The 20209-nt window shown below is 36.6% G+C and overlaps 1 protein-coding gene across 14 annotated transcripts in view; it reads left to right on the top strand.

Annotated features, from left to right (window-relative positions):
* RALGAPA1 (Ral GTPase activating protein catalytic subunit alpha 1) overlaps positions 1-20209 on the top strand; it is a 132790-nt gene that overhangs the window by 19592 nt on the left and 92989 nt on the right. For all 14 annotated transcript variants that reach the window (XM_040599625.1, XM_040599623.1, XM_040599621.1 and 11 more), the window contains exons 8-16: positions 356-494; positions 5945-6153; positions 6513-6752; positions 8929-9120; positions 9475-9612; positions 11827-11975; positions 13158-13287; positions 14046-14283; positions 16571-16732. In XM_040599625.1, the coding sequence (XP_040455559.1) occupies positions 356-494; positions 5945-6153; positions 6513-6752; positions 8929-9120; positions 9475-9612; positions 11827-11975; positions 13158-13287; positions 14046-14283; positions 16571-16732 (1597 nt within the window). The remainder of the gene's footprint in view (positions 1-355; positions 495-5944; positions 6154-6512; positions 6753-8928; positions 9121-9474; positions 9613-11826; positions 11976-13157; positions 13288-14045; positions 14284-16570; positions 16733-20209) is intronic.

The following is a 20209-nucleotide window of genomic DNA, read 5'->3' as shown; positions in this document are numbered from 1 at the left end:
GTTCAGAGTAGCATGAGTAGCTGTCCTTTTCTTATAAAACATTGTGAAATGTTTTATTAGACAACAATCAATTTGGATTTACTCCCTGACTTGGCAAGATGATCATAAAAGCAGATGTATTTCTATTGGTTTCAGTATTTGATGTGTTCAAGTTCACTTTGAAGCAATGTTTTGGAAGAGAAAGTCTTTGTTTCATTGACATTTCCTAGCTAGTTTCTCTTCCATCTTTTAAAAGTTTTTTATTACAATTCATATGATTTTGTTCCAAAGAAATAACTTACAAAGAAGAAATATCATCAGTCATCTTCCTCTTCTACTTCTAGATGTTTACTTTATCCAACCTCTTTTTTTTAAGGTTAAGAGTTTAGAATGGAAGAACAAGGAAAACCAGGAAAAGGGATTTTCATTTTTATTCTCAAATTTTAAGAAATACTACTTACCTTCTATTTTTCCAAACATCTGTAAGGAGACCAGCTTGTATAACCCTATACTTGGTAAGTGTTAACACAGCTGATAAAATCATTATATTTTCTCCAATAGAGAGCATAGCAAAGCCATTTTTTGCTTGAGTCACGTTGACTGTAAAGAACATTCTCCAAAAGTTATTTCTTATGAAAGAACATGTTATGGTTCCTGTTCATGAGTTTTAATTCTCTGTTTGTGGAGGCACCTGACCCTTTCTTTAGAGTCAATCTTGCTATATTAACCTGATTCAGGTGCATTAAATGTTCTTGTAAAACAGTTCTTTAATGTGACCTTTGTTGTTGATTTAAATTATGCTCTGAAGAGAAACTACTTCTGCAGAGAGAAAAAGTGTTAATCTGCTGTTCCTCAGGGGATGTTGGCTTTAGTTGTACAGAATCATAGTGGTTAGGTTGTACAGTGCTTGCTTGTAGTCAATGTATTTTGTTAAAAGCTTGCAGTAGGAAGAGGAAGCTAGGGTTTAACCCAGTCTTTAAAGCTGATGGTGCTAGAATATATCTTTCCATCTGGAGAGTGGAATTTTAGTTAGGTTCGCTTAGCAAAAAAACTAGAGTTCTGCTCAGAAATATTTATCACATTCTAAATTAGAACATTGTTTGCCCATCTTGATTTTGCTAGCTCAGGTTTGCATGCACCCATGCACATGTTGGTTGTAAGCCAGCGTAGTTCAAGACTCTAGTTTGCGCAGTGATACCGTGTCTGATGAATTGTGGTCAACAGCATTTTCACCGCTTTAAGCTTTAAGCTGTCAGTTCATTACTTGAGTAATATGGACACCTCGCTACTCCTCTTACCTGTTGATGCAGCGTCTCACAAGGATTACTAGTGCTCTCCAGACACAATTTCATATTCTAAAATCAAGCTGTCAGGGAAGTTTGTTGAAAAGGTCTTAGTTTCTGCCAGTCCATGTACAAGTATTGGGATTGTGGCTTTCTTCAGAGATGGATGTTTCAAAACTATGTTCTCCTGGGAAAGGCAAACAGTGGGCCTTCTCATCTAGGGGAGAAGAAACAGTGTAAATCCAGCGATATGCAACAGGAGAAGAGAGTTGTGTGAAGATATTGAAGAGGTTCAGTGATAAAGTAGCTGCAAGAGGGATGCTGCTTGACATCCTGAAACAAGAAATATGGAAACAATATTTTTTCTTTCTCTGAAGATCTTGATTCAAGTCTTCCATAGAATTGTTCCTGTAGTCCTCTCTTTTTCTGTGAACCATAAACAAGAAACTTCCGGAGTCTTAGTAAAGAAGAGAACAGTGGGAAAGAAGAAGAAGAAATGGGCACAGACCTCAAAACTATTGTCAGTGCCTTAAACTGCAAAGTCAGCAACAATGACTAGGATTTTGGAAGACTACAGTAATGAAAGCAACAGAAACACTGGTAAGTAGAATAGTCTTTTCTCTAAGAAGTTCTTCTCTGGCATGCATCTTCCCACCTTATTTGAAAACAACCCTGTGCCTGTTCTGAGCAAAATTAACAGCCATTAGGCACAAAACAGGGCAAACCTAAGAAACGGTTCTTGTGCTACTGGGGTAATGTTTAATTTAGGAGAAGTCATGAGATACAAATCAAAACTAGTTCTAGTAAGCAAGCATTGATACAGGGCTTTACTGGAGATAATATATTGGATTGATTTTTTTTTTTTTTCCTTTCTTTCTGTTAAGGTAGATTTACTGTGAGGGTGGTGAGGCATTGGAACAGGTTGCCCAAAGAAGTTGTGTCCAGGAAGTGTTCAAGGCCAGGCTGGATGAGTCTTTGAGCAACCTGGTCTCGTGGAAGGTGTCCATGTTCATGGCAGGGGGTTGGAACTAGATGATCTTAAAGTCCCCTCCAACCCAACCCATTCTGATTCTATGATTTTCAGATAAGTACGTTGGTTGCAGTAACAAGCACCAAGCATTCCAGTTACAAGAACATAGTATTGTGCCTCCTCCATATCCTGATTTGAATACTACAGGCTTAGAAGAGCCCATGAGATTGGGTTTTTGATATTTTTTTTAAACTTCTTTTAACATCTGTTTAGATCCTGTAAGACTGTCTCTAGAAACTGGTTAGTAAAAACTACAGGTATGGAGTAAGATTCCAGGAGCATTGTTTCTTCCATCATAGCACCTTTCTGTGCCATTTCCAAGCCATTTAGATGTGCTCCTTCATTTAAAGGGAAACAAAGTGGGCTGTCCTACAGCTCTCTGCAGCTCTGCATTCCTTCTGAACCCTTTCTTGCCTGAGAAAGTAAGCATGGTCAAACCTACAAGTGTCCACCTTGTGTTTTTGCTGGTCTTTTCATTTTCTACCCTGTGTATGTCTTCCACCACCTGTAGCTTCCTCCCCTTTTTGCCATCAGCTTACATCAAGTTCCCAGAGCGTGAAGGGCAGAGGGTGGGGAAAGCCCAAAACAGAAAGGAAAAATGAAGGGTTGGGGAGAGGGAATATTTCTTCTTGTGCTATTTGAGTCAATCTAATAAGCTTCTGTTTTGCTTCGGTTTTACATCAGTGTCCTCATCTGGAGCCGTGACATCTACTTCCAAGATGGACAGAAATGTGAAAATACAGGAAGTGACTCAAGGAGGATACATTTGAGAAGCAGCTGCAGGACATAATACAGTTGAGAGGGAATAGAGAGAGAGGATGTTCAGAGAGGATATCAAACTACAGAAGGAGACAGTGTGCTGCAAAGACATGTTTACTGTATGTCTACTGGATGTCTTGTCCTTTTGAAAATACAGCCAGTATTGCAGCCTTCACACTCTGTTAAATGCTGATAGATACCAGAGAGAACTTATTTTTGCATCTTTAAACACCATGCTACCAGGCATTTGCTGATTGTGCTGTTATACATGCTTCTGTTTAAGATTTTTTTAATTATTAGTGTTTTCTTACTATCCTGCTGCTTTCCATAGAATGAAAACAATGTACTGGTTTTTATTTGTAGTAAATAAACTCTTTATAAGCTTTTTGGAAAGTATTCTGTCCATTTGTTACTTACTTAGGTGGATGGTATGCAAGAGTCATATAGTTTTCCTCTAGGAATAACGCTTCCATTAAAAATAGTGGTTGTAACTTTAAAGTCTGTTTTGGAAACATTCCTCGATTTGGCAGCGTCATGATGAGTTTATCACTACTTTTGTATGTGGCTGTTGAAATGACTTCGAGCTATACCAGCTTGGATATCCTCAATGCTGGTGCTGGATGTTTTGTATTTGTAATGTTAATAAGAAAACCTTTACAGCAGTCTGGCAGGTAGGCTGTATTCACTTCAAATGCCTACAAGTATACATGGCTGTCATAAGTTGATTGCTTAGATAGCAGCGAAGAAATAATCAGTTACTATCCAGATTTGTTCCTCCTGAATTATGGTACTGTAACCTGGCAGAAGTTATGCTGGATCCTTTAAAATGACTCATGACCTTGCATTAGGAAGATATACTCAGTGAACAACTTTATATTCTTCAGCCTGACTACTTTGCATCTTCTTTGACTCCCACCATTAGTATCTTTGAACTGCCTTCTGGCCTGTAAAACCATGGGGTGTATGTCTTACTCATGTACTGCCAGCACTAGAGAAGGTCAGACTGTGCTGAAATGCCATCTCTGTCCAATCAATCACTCTCCATATCTGGGTAGGACAGGACCATCATTTTCCGTGCCTCCTTCCTTTTGGGTTTTGGGGGTTTGTTTTAGTTTGGTTTGGTTTTTTTGTTTGTATGTTTTTTAATATTCTGCCATCAGATGAAAATCATGATACTGAAATAGCAGCAGGGTGTGCTCTGACAGCGTGTGTCATAATCAGTCCTCAGACAAATTTTCCACTACTTACTGTATTGGAGCAGGTCTCATACTCACCCTTCTAGAACTAGGAGTAGAGTTGGTATACCACTCCAAGAGAAATGCCATTAGCATCTGAAAGTTCCGTAGTTGCTTCAGACTGATGATTATTATCGCAGAACTGTTCTGCATCCTGTCTTGGGTTGTGAAACCCAGAAATTTTGAAGTGTTGAGTTGACTGATGCATGGCTGGAGTTGAACTGGGCTGTTGATACTTGTCCCTGCAGAATTGTGCATCATTATGCACGAGTTAAAAGCTGTCTATCTGTTCCCCCCCCCCCCCGCCCCGATCTGTCTAAGATATTTACTGCACATGTCAATTCCATCCATATTGAGTTATTAAGGGCTGTCACTTTTTTCTGAAGCAGATTCAGGAATACTGATGAACTGTTAACATCTTTGCCACTAGCATGGTAGAGAACCAGAAGAGCTAAACGGTACTGAACCGTCATGTAGAACATGGGGTGGAGGAAATGGAATTGTAGGCTATAGATCCCAAGTAACCACAGTTCCTGCCAGCTAGCATGCTACTGGGAATCGTTCATTACATCCCCTGCAAGCCAGTACAGAAGCTATTGCCATGGAATCATCTTTCAGCTAAGTCATAGGAAGGTGCAAGTGCCCTTGCTCTGGCAGCAAATCCAGTAAAATTAGCTATTGCAGACATGGTCTTAGATGAAGCTGCAAAACTCACATGGCTTTGAAGCAGGATTTCTCTCTCTTGTATTCATCTTTCACCTATTGCAGGGTCAGAAGTGGCCGTATTTATGGCAGCTGCTGTTAGGATACAGTTTGGAATTACAGCTCTGCCATTGTAGCCATGATTAGATATTGGGATCTGTATCAGTAAAGGATTGATGACCCTTACGCTGGTTATATTGCTTTATTGTGGATTGCTGGCCGCCAACATAGAGATCTTTCCAAGGATGCGTTAGGAAGTGTGGTGATCCATTGCATGTGAACTGCATCTGCTTTTCGCAGTAGGTTTGATAGTAGGGGATAAGTAAACATACAGGACTCTTAAAAGGCTGTAAAACAGTATGAGTTACATAAATTGTTGCTTAGTAACTTGACTGTAAATAGTTCTTAAAAATTAAGAGATTTGACAATATCTTAATTCTATGTGATTTCTAGCTTTCTAGCACAGGCCATATTCTAGTCTAGCTAACAGTTGTTTTGCTGCTTAGAACTCCTTTGTTGTTTTCAATGAAAGTGTGAAGTAGTGAGTTTGCTGACATATATCTTTAAATGTTGAGTATAGCATGTAGCTTACAAAAAGCTAAAAACAATGAAAAGAAATGTTTACCTGTTTAGAAAAAAAACACAAGCAAGGATGTAAGTCTATAGAAATCACTTTCAGATAAAAATTAAAGGTTTTGCATAGCAGAGTCAAGTTGCTGTCTGTTGGATGAATGATACTGTCTCCCTCCAGGAAAAAATTGCAGCCTTTTGATGTCTTCTAGTCTATTTTCTCTATCACATCCATTTTGGCACATCTTGGGATGAGTTGTGAAACAGGGGATATGAAAAAACAGCACCTCTGAAAGCTCACGTGTATTTGTTATGGGTTTAGGATTTCTTTCTTAAATAGAGCTTTCTCTCGGCACATATTTTTAAGATGTTCTGTTTTCTTACAGATATACCACAAATGAGACCAAAGCCACACTATGTAATGGTTAAGAAAGATGCTGAAACCAATGAGGCAATATATTGCACAAAGGAACCTTTTATTAAGGCTCGTGTTATTGTCATTCGATGGCTGGTGTCTTTCTGGCTTGAGCCAAAACCTCATGCAGGACCTCATATTCCTGGGATGGAAGGTGAAAATGTGCCAAAGAATATTCAGGTAAACCCAGATATACAAAAAAATTGTTTTCATGTTTTTGTCTTAATGATTATGTCAGCAGTGTGCACTGCTCTGATAATTATAACTAAGGAAGAATTAAAAAAAGGATTTTCTAAAGAAATTTTCTGCTTATGAATTCACTTTAGCAGGACTCACTATACTGCTTTTTTTTCTCTTTCAAATGTTTTGTTTTTAGTCAAATAGACATAAGAAACATTGAAGTGCAGTGAATCCTATCGCTGGGTTTTTTTCTGAATTCTTTGTACTCTTCTAAGTTATACTGTTGTATACAACTTATATTGTACTGTTCAGCTATACTGAAAATAAGCCCTGGAATATGCCTTTTATTTTTGTTTCAGAGAGCAGCTGCTAGCATGGCTTCAAGGGAGGACAGCAAAAACGACAGTACTGATAAGCAGGATAAAAACGCAGAGCCAGAACAATCTCATTCTAATACCAGTACTCTAACAGAGAGAGAACCAAGTTCTTCCAGCCTCTGCAGTATTGATGAAGAGCATTTAACTGATATTGAAATTGTCCGGAAAGTCTTTTCTTTTAAAAGAAGTAATGTTAATTTTCTAACTGAGATATTTCGACAGGTAAAGAACCCTCTTTAGAATGCAAGAATCTTGATTATTATGTTGTAGATGATCATTGTGTTGTCTTTTTATTTCAAGAGTATTTGCTAAGTAGAACATTACATAAATGTACAGATTTTTTTCTGTCATCTTGCTTTAAGGTTTCGGAACTGAAAAGTTAGAATTCTGAAATCTTTTCTGTTTAGAATATCCCTGGTTCCTGTTTTTTTCTAATTGTGTTTTTTTAATAACCATTTCAACAACATCTAACTTGGACTTTACAGGTCCTGTTAGACAGGAATGTTTAATCTTTTCATGTAGCTATGAGAGCTCACAACCAAGCATAATAAAATAAGCCTCCTGTGGGAGTCTGCAGCTGTTAAAGAGCTGTTTTAGGAGCAATTGAATGTCCTTACCTTGACAGTGTTCATCAGAAGGGTGGGACAGATGGCTATAGAAGGTAATAGATTCTGCTTCTGACTTTACTGCAACCAGAAACGTTAGCTGAGCATACTCAAAATAGTGTTTCTCAACTGCAAGCTATCAGACAAATTTAAACTGAGAACATATGCCAGAATATGGAGTCTTTATTCATGATGTGAAAATACATAACTTTGAGTTCAGTGTGGGAAAATAGAACAAGATAGACTTTCTTTATGCCCCGTACTATAGGTAAAATATGAAGAGACTTTTCTGAGTAACAGTAAAAAAAAGGTACTAAATTTCAACTGAAATGCATGACACTAACTGCTTTAAACAGCAGAAGACTAAACATTTTAAAACTTGGGTATATCTGGATCAAATGGATATTTTCAAATGAGGCAAATAAATGTTAGAAGCTTATCTATGTCCAGTGTGTTGAAGAGCCTTGGACACATTATTGAGGATCAAATGGAGTTACCGGAATTCATCTGCTGCTCAAGGGTTTATTGATAGTCTATTTAGAAACTGCCCACCCCCCTCCAGGGGAAAAGGGACAGCAAAGGCAATTTTATTTGTTCTTTTCACAAGGCACCTCTGAGTTATGTAGATTATTTGGATTTCATGTGTGGTTGTGAGATCTCATTTAAGTCATTGTTTATCCAGAAGTTTTCATTGTAAGTTCATTTCTAACATGCCAGATCTTTGCAATGTTTCTAAAACATTATAGCTAAGTTGTTCCAGTCAGGAGGAGGTTTCAGTTGTACTGAATGGTGGGAAGATTCTAGAAAATAATGCAATTTAGGCTCCAGGGTACAAAAAAAAATGTATGTGAGCTTGCAGAAGACTGTTGGACTTGAGGTATAATAGTGTGTGACTGATGAACTTGTCAGATGAATTCTTTAATACACAGCAAAATTATTTTTTGTGTGCAATACTGGTATGAAATGTCTGCTTCCAGAGAGCGAACATACCGCTTGTGTCAAGTGAGCGCTCCTTGAAGACATGGGCAATGATTTTTCAACATTCAAAGCATGGACTCCATAGAACTATGTGTTAGGGTAGTTTATTTGTTCTTTTTAAAATACAATTAGGGCATCGTGGTCTTTGGTAAATGAATTTATACTTAGTTAAAGCCTTACTAACGGTAGAAGTTTCTGATCTGTGACCGTTACCAGCACAGCAGATTCACAAAACCTCCTGAAGAGGGCGCTGATCAGCCATCGCACTGACTCAAATGCACAATTTTTTGAAACTGTAATTCTGAAGTCTTTTCAGGGAGTTATTTGTTTTAAGGCTACTGTTTTGTAAACTCTCATTTGGCTAAAATTAAGGTACATGGCTGCCAGTGTTTGTCACTTGATTTTTTCTTAGGCATTTAGAACGGATTTAACTTCACTCTTCCAAGCCCTGTGGATGGAAGATGTTGTAGTAGAAACTTCTGCTGACACATTTTGCGTACTTTGGATGAGTGCATCTTAATTTCAACAGGTTAGATGTTGAGTAGATATGCCTGTATGGATGCTTATATCTCCTCGTTTGGCAGTGAAGTTTTCAAAGTACTTTCTTGACAAGTTTTCTTGTCAAAACATTTTTATTCATGTTTTCATTTTATAGATGAAGTGAGAAAACATTTAGGTTTAGGAGTAAGTCATTTGTTAGGATCCTGCACTGGCTGTATTTTTTTCCCCCCTCATCCCCTAGAACTTGTACATTATAGAGGGCAACTTGATTTCAAGTGTTGTAACTGGTTTTTTGTTTCTTTTTCTACTCCCAGGCATTTCTGTTGCCAATATGTGAAGCAGCTGCCATGAGGAAAGTGGTAAAGGTGTATCAGGAATGGATTCAGCAAGAAGACAAGCCTTTATTTATGAAAGAACCTGAAGAAATAATGCAGTGCACAGCTGTAGACTGTGGTGAAAATGTTGTTGACCACAATTCATCAGAGAAAGCAAAGGAAAGAGAAGAGGTAAAATATTGTTGGTTAATATTTGTTCACCTTTTTGATACACTAGTAGGCAGAGAAGTGGTCTCCTCAACAGATTGTATGTGGTTTAATTTGATGTCAGAGCATTTGTTGCGGAAAATCAGTGGTAATTAAAAGTACATAAATGGGCTACCAATTTGATCCATTATTTGTAGATTTTTAATGTGGTTTGTTCAGCATAAAATTTCATCGTTTCATGAACTGTTCTAAAGATGTGGATTATACAGTATGTCAACCTTCAGCTGTATAAAAATTACGTACAAATAAAAGCATGAGGAAAAACATAAAAATGCATGTCTACAAATCTGTGGGATTTTAAGAAAAAGTATTTTTCAGGAAAAAGGGATGAACTCCAGTCACGTTAGAAATTCAAACTGGGCAAGAAATGGCTGTTATGAAGACAAGTTGCATAAAATGTCGGAAAATGATACTGAGGAGCAAAATGTACGAGCTGGGGTGCAGTCAGTGTTGCAGGTATGAAATAGACTTGATATCTAATTTTCATCCTCATAATAAAGCTCTTGTTATCAGCACATAAAGAGTGGGATATAGCACAAGGGAATCCCCATCCCATGCTCCTTCAAAGCATCTCTGAACTGAAAAATTATTTTAAACTTTAAAAGTATGATGATAGTGTTAGAATAATGACAGTTCACTGTATCTTTATTGACTTTACATAGGACAGTGTATACACAAGTGTTGGATAACACAGAAAAACTTTTTTGTTTTTTTTAGTCAAGACATGCATTCTGCACTGCATTGTATCACAGAACAAATTCTCATTTGAGTGGCAATCTTCAGATTATTTTAATTAAGTGTGTAATGAGAATGTTTAGAAGCTTTTTTCTTTTAAGCTATTAGTCACCACACACAAACCTTCCAAACCTGAGGTTTTCTTAATCTGAATAGTAAAGTTTACACGTGTATTTTCTCATCTTTATCTGAATTACAGATTGGATGAGTACATAAGTTTTTGAAAAAATTGATCAGACACCACAAGTCTCTACTTCAGTGATATCCTTAAGGAATGGGAGAGTTGCAGAAGTTCCCTAACTTAAGTTTTCTAGCTGCTTCTAGAAAATTTGGCAGGGTAGAAATCATGTAATGTCAAATGTTCAGCAAAATGCTTCACTGAAGTTGAGGATGTAGAAAATCAAGCGTGTATAATTTGAGTCTTTTGAAATGCTCTAAAGGTCATATGTGTGCATTTTATATATAATATGTGCATGCACGTACATACATATAGGTGTGTATTTGACTCTAGCCTCTGTAATATTCTTTTATCCAGAAGAAAATTGTTTCTGAATAAAATAAAATGAAATGACATGTACATTTGCCACTCCACCACGTGCACTTTTACTGTGGGTGCCCATGCTAATTAGAACTCACTATTTTTACCACAGCTTGAATGATTTCCTGAATAGGGTTTCCTGTTGTGCTGTACACTGTTATATATTGAAACAGACTTTGTAACTGAAATAACTTTTAAATTCAAATATGTTACAATAATTTAAACTTCATGATCTTTGCATGCAATGAATATGAATAGAATGTGAAGTGTTTCTGAGAAAAGAAGCAGTGAAGTCTATTTATCTGTTTGCAGTGTATTACTAAGGTTTACACATCTGAGAATGTCTGGGAGATTCTTCATGTGGAATTTTTTTGGACAAAGGTTTATTTGGCCAGCAAATATATTTTTATGCCTGAAGCAGAGTCAAAACATCATTTGAAACCAGTACCATGTCTGAATTTGAGAGGTTTCCTTGACTGGAACCATATTTGGCTTTTTCTGTGAATCAAGAACCAAGGCTTCTGTCCATTTAATTCTTGCATAGAGTTATTTCTAGGCACTTACGAGTCGGGTAGGTTCATTAATTGAGGCTAGTGAATGTAAAGCTGCATACTAATAGTTTTACATTATTAAAATCCAAAACTGTCAGCAGAGGGAAATTACAACTGTAGAACCAATGATTACCTGTACATGTGGATTAAGAAAGACAAATAAAAAAATTGTAACTCTAGGGCTCACTGTGAGTCAAATACTTCCTAAACGTAGGTAAAAATATAACAACACCTCAGTAGTAGCTCCTGTAACACCTGCAGTGTCCTTGCCTACTTTTTTTTTTTCATCATTTTCATTCTGAAAGCCCTAATTCACTGTCCACTGAAGTCAGCCACTTTGGGGAAGTTTCCTACTTTTGGTAAGCCTTACTGATCACGGTGGGATTAATGCTGTACTTTCCTAGAACATAATACAGGCCTTATGCCGAAGCACACACTATGTACCAGGACTATTTCACGTAGTTTAGCATATTTTATACTAGTTACTTGCTGGCTTTCAGGTGGAACTTTCTCAATCATATTAAAATGATGGTGGACAGATTTCTCCATCATATTAAAATAATTGTATTGAGTAGTTTGTTGTACCGTCTGTCTATCAGAGCAAAAATACACAAATATATTTTTAGGAAAAAAATGGGGAAAGAACAGTCTTATTGCTTTATCATCATTTTATTTATCATCACATTTATCATCACATCAAGGTAACTTACATTTAAGTATAACTTCTGAGTGCATGTGCAGCCTTTCTGTTAATCATCGATTTTTTCCTCTTGGTTACTGTCAACTGAATTGGTGAAAACATCAAAGTGCTTCAAGCTCATAACATCCACTCTTTTCTACTTATAGGTTTTTATAATAAATTCTTCAAATATATTCTTTCTTGAACCTGCAAATGAAATCAAAGCGCTGCTGGATGAACACACTGATATGTGTAAACGCATTCTTAATATCTACCGTCACATGGTAGTCCAAGTGACTATGGACAAGAAGACATGGTAAAATGTTAATGGTTTTATCTTGAGATTATTTGTTCAAAATATAAATGTGAAAGTTTACTTCGTGGTAAACACAGTAGAATGGTATTGACTATGTGAACCAGTTTCTCTAAATCAGTAAATATGTGGACTTTTAACATTACAGACAATTTACCACAAGGGCAGGGGTTATCTGCTCTGTTAAAGCCAGTAGTAAGGACCTAGTTAGTTTGAGGCAAGTTAGCCCTCAAGTAAAGAAACAAGTAAGCTAGGATATGCAGACTACTATTAAGGAGCTACTGATGCCTTTTCCAGGGCATTTTGCTCATGTGTCAGAGTGCTAAAATACAAAAACATACATGAAGCTTCACAACCATATTCACAGATAAATAAAAATTCCTCAGATAAGCATGGATAAATGTTACAATCAGATGTAGGTTGCTCTTGATCTGTAACCGTTTACAAGAGTTCCTGTACTGTTTAACTGGTTAGTTCCTTTCTAGTGCTTAAGGTGTCTAGCAGGTGCAAAGGACCCCACCTTCATTCTGTTATTTCCCCCTCTCCTTTAATTAGCAATCTCTAATGAGGTAGTATATTGCCACCATTCTCCATTGCAAGGAAGTAGTAGCCAAGGGGATTTCAAATGGCTGATTTACTCCATTTTCACTTGACTTGCATGGAGTCTGTCACTACCATTTCCTAAACTCCGAGTAAGTTGAGTTGGCATTACGTGTCTTGTGAAGCTTGTCTCCTCTTGTGAGGAAATAAGGAGTCAGTTCAAGGCTAGACACTGTGAAATTTGGGAGTAATAAGAGAAAACAGATTCCACTAGATCAATGTTTTCTTGCCCAGTTTCATGTTACTGTAAAGAAATTACTCTAGACTGTGATGGTAAAGGTTGTGCCGCAAAAAATATTTCATGAGGTACATTCATAGTAATGTAAACTTTGCCTGTAATTTTAGGCTGTTGAAGGTGATAGTACTTGAATAACCTGGCAGAAGGTAACAGGGTTTCCTCACTCTCAAGCGTGAAAAGAAGATTGGAGTAATTTCTTTTGCAAGAACCAAGTCAGGCTGTTTGTAATCACTGCTCTGTTTTGAGTGTGTTTGAGCAAATCAAGCTCGGTTTCTATCTGTAAAAGTATCCTGGTGTATACAGAACCACAGCAAAATGGTAACTCTGAGTTTAATATCGTTTTGCAGGGAACAGATGCTACTTGTGCTGCTCAGGGTTACTGAATCTGTGCTGAAAATACCACCCCAAACTTTCTTGCAGTATCAAGGAAGAAAAAACTCCACTTTAGCTGGAAGACTTGCAGGACCTCTTTTCCAGGCAATTAAAAATAAATTCTCTTTAATGAATTCAGCTTAATTTTGACCAAGTGATTAGATGCAACAATGACTGTTGGTGGTTTGTCATCTTATATGGTTGTTCTTGTTACCCAGATCATGTGAATGGTGTGCGTTAAAGAACTGGCTACATTTGTTACTTTGTCTTATATTTAATGACACTGTGACAACAGTTTTTGGGGTACTGTGAAATTAAAAAATTGCTGTCCTTTAGTTGAGTTGGCATAACTGGCAGTCTGTACAGTTTTAGCCTGCTTCCATTGCAGAATTAGCTCAGGTCAGCACAAAATCTTCTGTGCCATCTGTGCCTAACGAACTGATTTTTTTATTCCTGACAATAAGCTATAGGAGATGCTTTCAAAGTTTATAGTTGCAGAGTGTTGTTGTGGTGGCTTCTTTGTAAATGAGATCTGTAAAGTCTCCAGATTCTTTAGTAGGGAAAAAACAAGCATACGCAAGATACAAATGTGTTGAGCACAGTATTGCAAAACTCTTTGGCAAAACTTGTAAGGTACCAAAAGACTTTTCATGAGTCAAACCAGTTGTTCCTTTATCTAAGTCAGAAGCCCATGTGAATGTAACACTTGACGATTCATGAAAATTCTGTGTGTACAAGTGAGGAAAAAGTGTCAGGACTACACAGAAATTTCTGTGGCAGTTAGAAACTTCCTTTTAAGCAGTAGTATTTGAGTGTTGTCATCTTGTGTTCAGAACCCAACTTTTCTCACTTTATTCTTTTAGACTCTTATAGTAGCTTGGATCAAAGCGAATCTAAATGTGTACATCTCTCGAGAACTTTGGGATGACTTGCTGTCCGTAATGTCATCACTGACATACTGGGAAGAGCTGGCCACCGAGTGGTCACTGACAATGGAGACACTAACTAAAGTATTAGCTAGAAACTTGTATAGCCTGGACCTCAGTGACCTGCCGCTGGATAAATTAAGTGAGCAGAAGCAGAAAAAACACAAAGGCAAAGGTAAGACAACACTGTATACACCTCATCTGAATTTGAGCTGGGGTAATGAGATCCTGGGCACAGCATAATTTTGGTCTGGCCTTTTTAGTATACCTAATTAGGCGTTTCTTATCACCTGAAATAACCTGATTTCTCTAAGGTAAGGCTGCTTTTTAGAACACCACAAAACCTTCACATGAAAATATCTAGCAAATAGCCATGTAGTTCTTAAAGGCATGTTGAATTTAACCTAAAATGTTACACTGTAACGGGTTATGCTTTTCTCCTTTTATCAAGGCAATTAAATAGTTGAGTCCCAACCATAACTTCTTGAAAGTAACAAAGTTTACACATCTGGTAAGAGTTAGCTAGCAAGTGGCTATTGGAAACACAATTGGACTATTGGTCCTGAAATCCAATGAGTGTTGTTTAAAGATGAAATGTAAGGTGCACGTAGTTTTGTTTGGGAACTAATTAATTGCTAAGCCATAGTGAAGACACATTTTGTTGAAGTGACCTTGTTAGACTATTTAAGTGAAAAGATGCTTTTAATAATCCATATGAATGGTACCAGTTTTTAAACTGATTCCTAAACAATGCGGGAAATGCTCTAGGACATAGTATGGGGAGAGGAGGTGGCTACTTGCCACGTAATGGTACAGTTCTAGAACTGGTAAGGGACAAGAAGACTGTCCTACTGGGTAGAGGGCTGGATTGAGAACTGCAAAACCTGGATTCTCTTCCCAGATCAGGGACTGACTTTCTGCATGTGACCATGAGCAATAATTTCTTTGTTTCCACTTCTCTAAAACATGGGTAGTGATACTGTTCTCCTTTAAAAAGTGCTTTGAGATCTAATAGTGAGAGGCAGGGTTATATTTAGGGTGAGTAATAAAGATGGGGAAAAAAGTGTCATTTTTAGTCTACTTATCTCGCTGCATTCTGATTGATGTGTTTCTGCAGTCAAACGTGAGGCAAGGTACTTCCTGCTAATATCCTAGGGTTTGTCAGTGAGAAGTAATCTATGTAGATTCCCTCTCTTAAAGAGGATGTTCCTGTAGGCGGTTTTTGGTAAAAAACTTTTCATACGCTTCCACATTTCTCATCACGGGCAGAGGCATTATTCACACTTTTGTTTTGTTCTTCTGGTGTGTGACAACTGGACAAAATTACATTTCTTTGTAACTGACCGAGAAGTTGTTCAGAACCATGCATTTTTGTTTTCCTATACTATACATACTCAGCTTTCTGCTTTTTCTTGCAAAAGACACCATTAAAAAAAAAAAAGTCATCTGATGTGGGAGAAGAGTGTGTATAGTTACTTGAATATAGGCTTAAAAACCATTTTGAATCATCTTTATCACCCATACAGAGCCACTTGAGAAGAGTTTATGTTAGCCTTCAGTAACAGAGTTCTAGAAAAAACCTCTGTTAAATGTGAGTCACAGAGTTAAATCCAGCTTTGGAAGTAATACATGTCATACAAATTATGCCAAATTTCTTTGGCCCCGTTTATTTGCTATTAATAATGAACATGTTGTACTAGGGCTCACTTTCCAAGAAGATGCCTTGTTAATGATTGTAATTGTTTATCATGTATAATTTCGGATTACATGAGTTCAGTGTGGATAAGGGGCATACACTGCAAATATTCTTTAATTAACTTCTTTTTTTTACATACAGTTGTTTTTGCTAGCTCCTCATAGAGCTTTATTTACTTCAATATAAATTTCTAATCTGAATATGTTCCATCTTGTCTTAATCTTAGTGTAGTATGGTTTTGTTAATTTCCAAAAAGCCTTGTTCTCTGAGCCCATCATCGCATGTTTTTACTTTTGCATTTCATATTAAAGATATTTTATCATCTTTATTTCATTTTCCTCAAATGTCACTACATTATTTGAAAAACACCCACAATTTTAATGGTCTGTAACGTATGATTTTGTGTGTCTTGTCTAATAGGAACAGCAAAAGAAAAATCTATATAGTTACACATTTTATCAGGCTACAACCTTTGTAAACCCAGTTTTCTTGTGGTTTTGCACTTGATTGGTCAGAAAAGAAAATTGCACTAGTTTAGCAGCACCAATGCTTCTGAAAAAGTTTGAGTACCCCTCAGTGTTAGTGCTGGCTGAGTGCATTTATACATTTAAAACCCAATAATGAACTGGTTTAACTTTTGAAACCATGCTTGGTTCCATAACGTGATTTATTCTATCCAGCTTTGAAACTCTTCGAAAGGGCACAACTACAAATATTTGGTGATGCTAGAATAGAAGTGAATAGATTTGCAATTCTGTTTTTGCAGGAGTTGGGCATGAATTCCCCAAAACTTCAGTTGATAAGTCCTTTTCTAGAGGCTGGAGCCGTGATCAGCCTGGACAAGCACCAATGAGACAACGCAGTGCTACAACCACTGGCTCTCCAGGAACAGAAAAGGCCAGAAGCATAGTGCGGCAGAAAACAGTTGGTACGTATCTGTAAAAGCTGATATAAGTGACATTTGGGAAAGGGTAAGGAATTAATAATCGACTTTTGTAGCCACGTTGATAACTTCTTTCTGCAAAAGTATACCATCTATAATAATTACTTAAATGTGTATGTTATGCAGCCTTATGTGCTTTGAAGGTAGCTGAGTAGCTTGTGTTACTAGAATGACATTTACTGCAAATGGAAGTAATGCAGTTGATGTATAAATTCTTAATAATTTTGATCACATGCTTAAGCTGGATTAACTATAATGGTAAACTAGTACTGTTGTATGTGTATGAAAGAGAAAAAAGCTCAAATGGTTTGAGCAATGGTATGGATAAGTGGGTAATAGAAGGCTTTTTAAGTGCACTTTTTCATAAGCTGCACAAAACAATAGGCTTGAGTGTTTTCCAGCTGTGCAAAGAAAAGTGTGAGAAATATGTCCATGTCTGCATAGTGTATAAAATGTGTTGTCTTTTACTTTACCCCGGATCTTACATTAATGAAAGATTGGCACAGATCTGTGCAATTTTCCATTTCTGGAGTCATCTATTTCTCAACTTCATTACTTGCAGGTACTGTTTCCTGTGTTAGAAATGAGGGATGCTAAACAGTGCTTTAGGTGGATTGCTCAAAAGAAGACTGATTAATGTTCATATGATTTGCTTAGCATATCTTAACATGAACTGGACTATGAATTTCTTTGTTATCTCATCTTGATGATCTCAGTGCTATTCCTTATGCAAAGGAAAATTACCTTTTAAGGAATATCTCTTGCTTTTTCACTGTCTCGGTAGTAGTAGTGGTTTCAGTCATGGTGTGGCCTTGCTTCACTGATACTGCATGGAAGCAGGTACATTCTGATGGTTTTAGAAACTGGGGATGCATATTGGCAGCTGAATATGTAGTTGTATTAGCTTTTCAGAAATTAACATTTTCTTTCTTTTTCCAAAAAGATTTGCAGTTATTTTTTTTGAAGTCACAGAGGTCATTTAGCCAAAGTTTTTATTTGAATATTCTTCAAAGTTCTCCATTTAAAAAATTATTTTCTCTTAAGGGTTTTGTGGGTGTGGGAGAGTTAATTATTCTATAAGCAGTATAGGCACATTAGAAAATGAAGTTACTACTCCAAAATTTACTGTGTTTTTCATGCATTAAAATACTACACAGTTTTCCTGTATCTCATGCTGACAGCACCTACTTCGACTAAAGTTTTCCTTATGGATCACAGATACTTTAAATGTAATTTCTGCTTCTCTGCAGGGTCTGTGATTAACTGTTGTGGTGGTTTTTGTTTTAAATCTTAATTGTCTTAACAAGGTAAAGCTCACATTAAAATTTCTCCTTCTCAAACTGTTAATATTGCAGATATTCTGTCAGAAGGTTATGTTGTTTGGTCAATTTATTAATGGTTTTGTTTTGCTGCTATTTGAAAGATGGCTATTTATATGATGTTAGCTCTAAAATGACTGAAATTTATCCTAATCAAGCTATATATTGACCTGGTTAGCAGCAAACTAATCTGATTTTAGTTTCACTGTACTTCAGGTTCCATGTTTTTGTTCCTTTCCTCCAATTATCTCACATATTTCATATTAATATGCCAAATGTGCATTACTGCAACCATTTAAAATTTCAGCTGTATTCATAGTGTAGAATACCATCTGTGGACAAGCATCACATTAGTAGGATGATTTTAAAAGATGAAAAACCCCAAAAGAGTGGCCAGAGCCAGAATCCAAAACTGTGGGTTTTTAAAATGTTAATGAAGAATATGTTACAAAAGCCTGTGTCTTAACTGCCTGCAAACAGTTACTTGTAATTGTCTCTCAGGTCTGTTGAGAGAGCTGTTTGGATGCTTCTTAATTATGCCAGTTAACACAGGGTCACAGAATAAAAATACTGGTTTATAGTCACAATAAGTAAGATTTTCTATAGAACATTTTGCTAGTAGGTCTTCAGTTTAACATTAGCTCCACAAGCTAAGTCTGGAATTGAGTCAGACCTTTAGATATGTTGCATGATATAGTGTATTTCCTTTGTGAGTAATATACTCTTTATATCTTGAGTAGGGGGGGATGTGCATGTTGAATATTTTATGGTAAGGAAAAGCTGGGGTTTCTTTTTCATCTGTTTTATGTTGTACACATTTTGTGTACATCTGTGCGCCTCTATTTTTTGAGCCATCGTCATGCCAGCACACATTTATTGCTGCACCAAATATGTGTGTATGTGTGTGTTACTCAAATAACAATCACAGCTTTTCTGATATGCAGTGTGTACATTTTTAGCCTGAACTTATGTAAAGTAATTTTTGGAAAAGGGCCTTTAAACATGATATGCATATGGGTTGAAAAATCTTCTGTAAGGCTAGATACAGAATTTGTGGCTTAGGTAGCAGATTCTAGTTCTATAAAAATATCGCATCAGAATTTACTGATCTGTTCTGCTTTTGGCTGTAGACAACAGTGGAAGGTTATAAACTGTCGAATACCTAGTCCACATTCTGGTATTAAGTCTGCCTCAACTTTACTTAATTGAATGTCACACATTTAAAATGATAATTCATTGAGATCACATTTTCCTTTTACAGCATCTCAAAGTTAATTTCGCTTTCAATAATAATATGCTGCAATTCTCCTTCAAAAATTTCTGTAAGATTTCGACCTTCCAAATTGTGAATGGGTTGTTTTGCCCACCCTCCCCAGCAAGTACCAACGTAATACAGTGCAAAAGATCCAGTCAAATGACAAGGATCACTTTATGTTAAGATTTGTAATCAACACAGTATCTGATCTTAAAAGCTTGTTTTATTTAGAATTGTAGAATCCTTTAGATTAGAAAAGACCCTTAAGATTTACTATGTAGGTTGTTATTTTTTCTCTTACCTACATTAATTTTAAGATGCATAATGATGAATGTAATGCATCTAACTATCGGTGTATCCTGAATTTTCTTATCTCATAAACAAAGAGATGTTAAAGCCTTACATATAATTGTCTTTTTTAAAAAAATTGGTTTCTGTCTTGTAAACTAAGTTTAACAGAGAATGGCTTCAGTCTTAAAATGTCTGTCTTTCTGAATTGTTTTTCAAACTGATGTTAAGACTCTACTTAAGTTGTGCTGCATTTGTCAGATGTGTTTTCTGCTCTATGTACGTTGACCTACCCAAGTTACCTGCATGTTGCTGTTAAGGGACAACTTTTTAACCTGATTTAGTAGTGTGATGTGCTCAACTTTTCACTGCACTCTATTTATGTACTTCTGATTCCCATACAGATCAGGAGCACTATGATTCTAAGTCTACAGTCCATGTGGTTTTGAAAAAATATATAGAAAAGTTCAAAGACTGGTTAAATATTCCACTGACAATATACAGATAAGATGCACTTAAGTTTTCTTAAAAGAAGTTTATCAGCAACTGTTTTAAAACAAGTTATCCAATACAACAGTTTGAAAAGGAAGCTGCTTGAAA

Source organism: Falco naumanni, chromosome 7 (assembly GCF_017639655.2).
Source record: "Falco naumanni isolate bFalNau1 chromosome 7, bFalNau1.pat, whole genome shotgun sequence".
NCBI lineage: Eukaryota > Metazoa > Chordata > Aves > Falconiformes > Falconidae > Falco > Falco naumanni.
The sequence above is the reverse complement of the archived record's forward strand: the minus strand, read 5'-3'. Positions and strand labels throughout refer to the sequence as shown.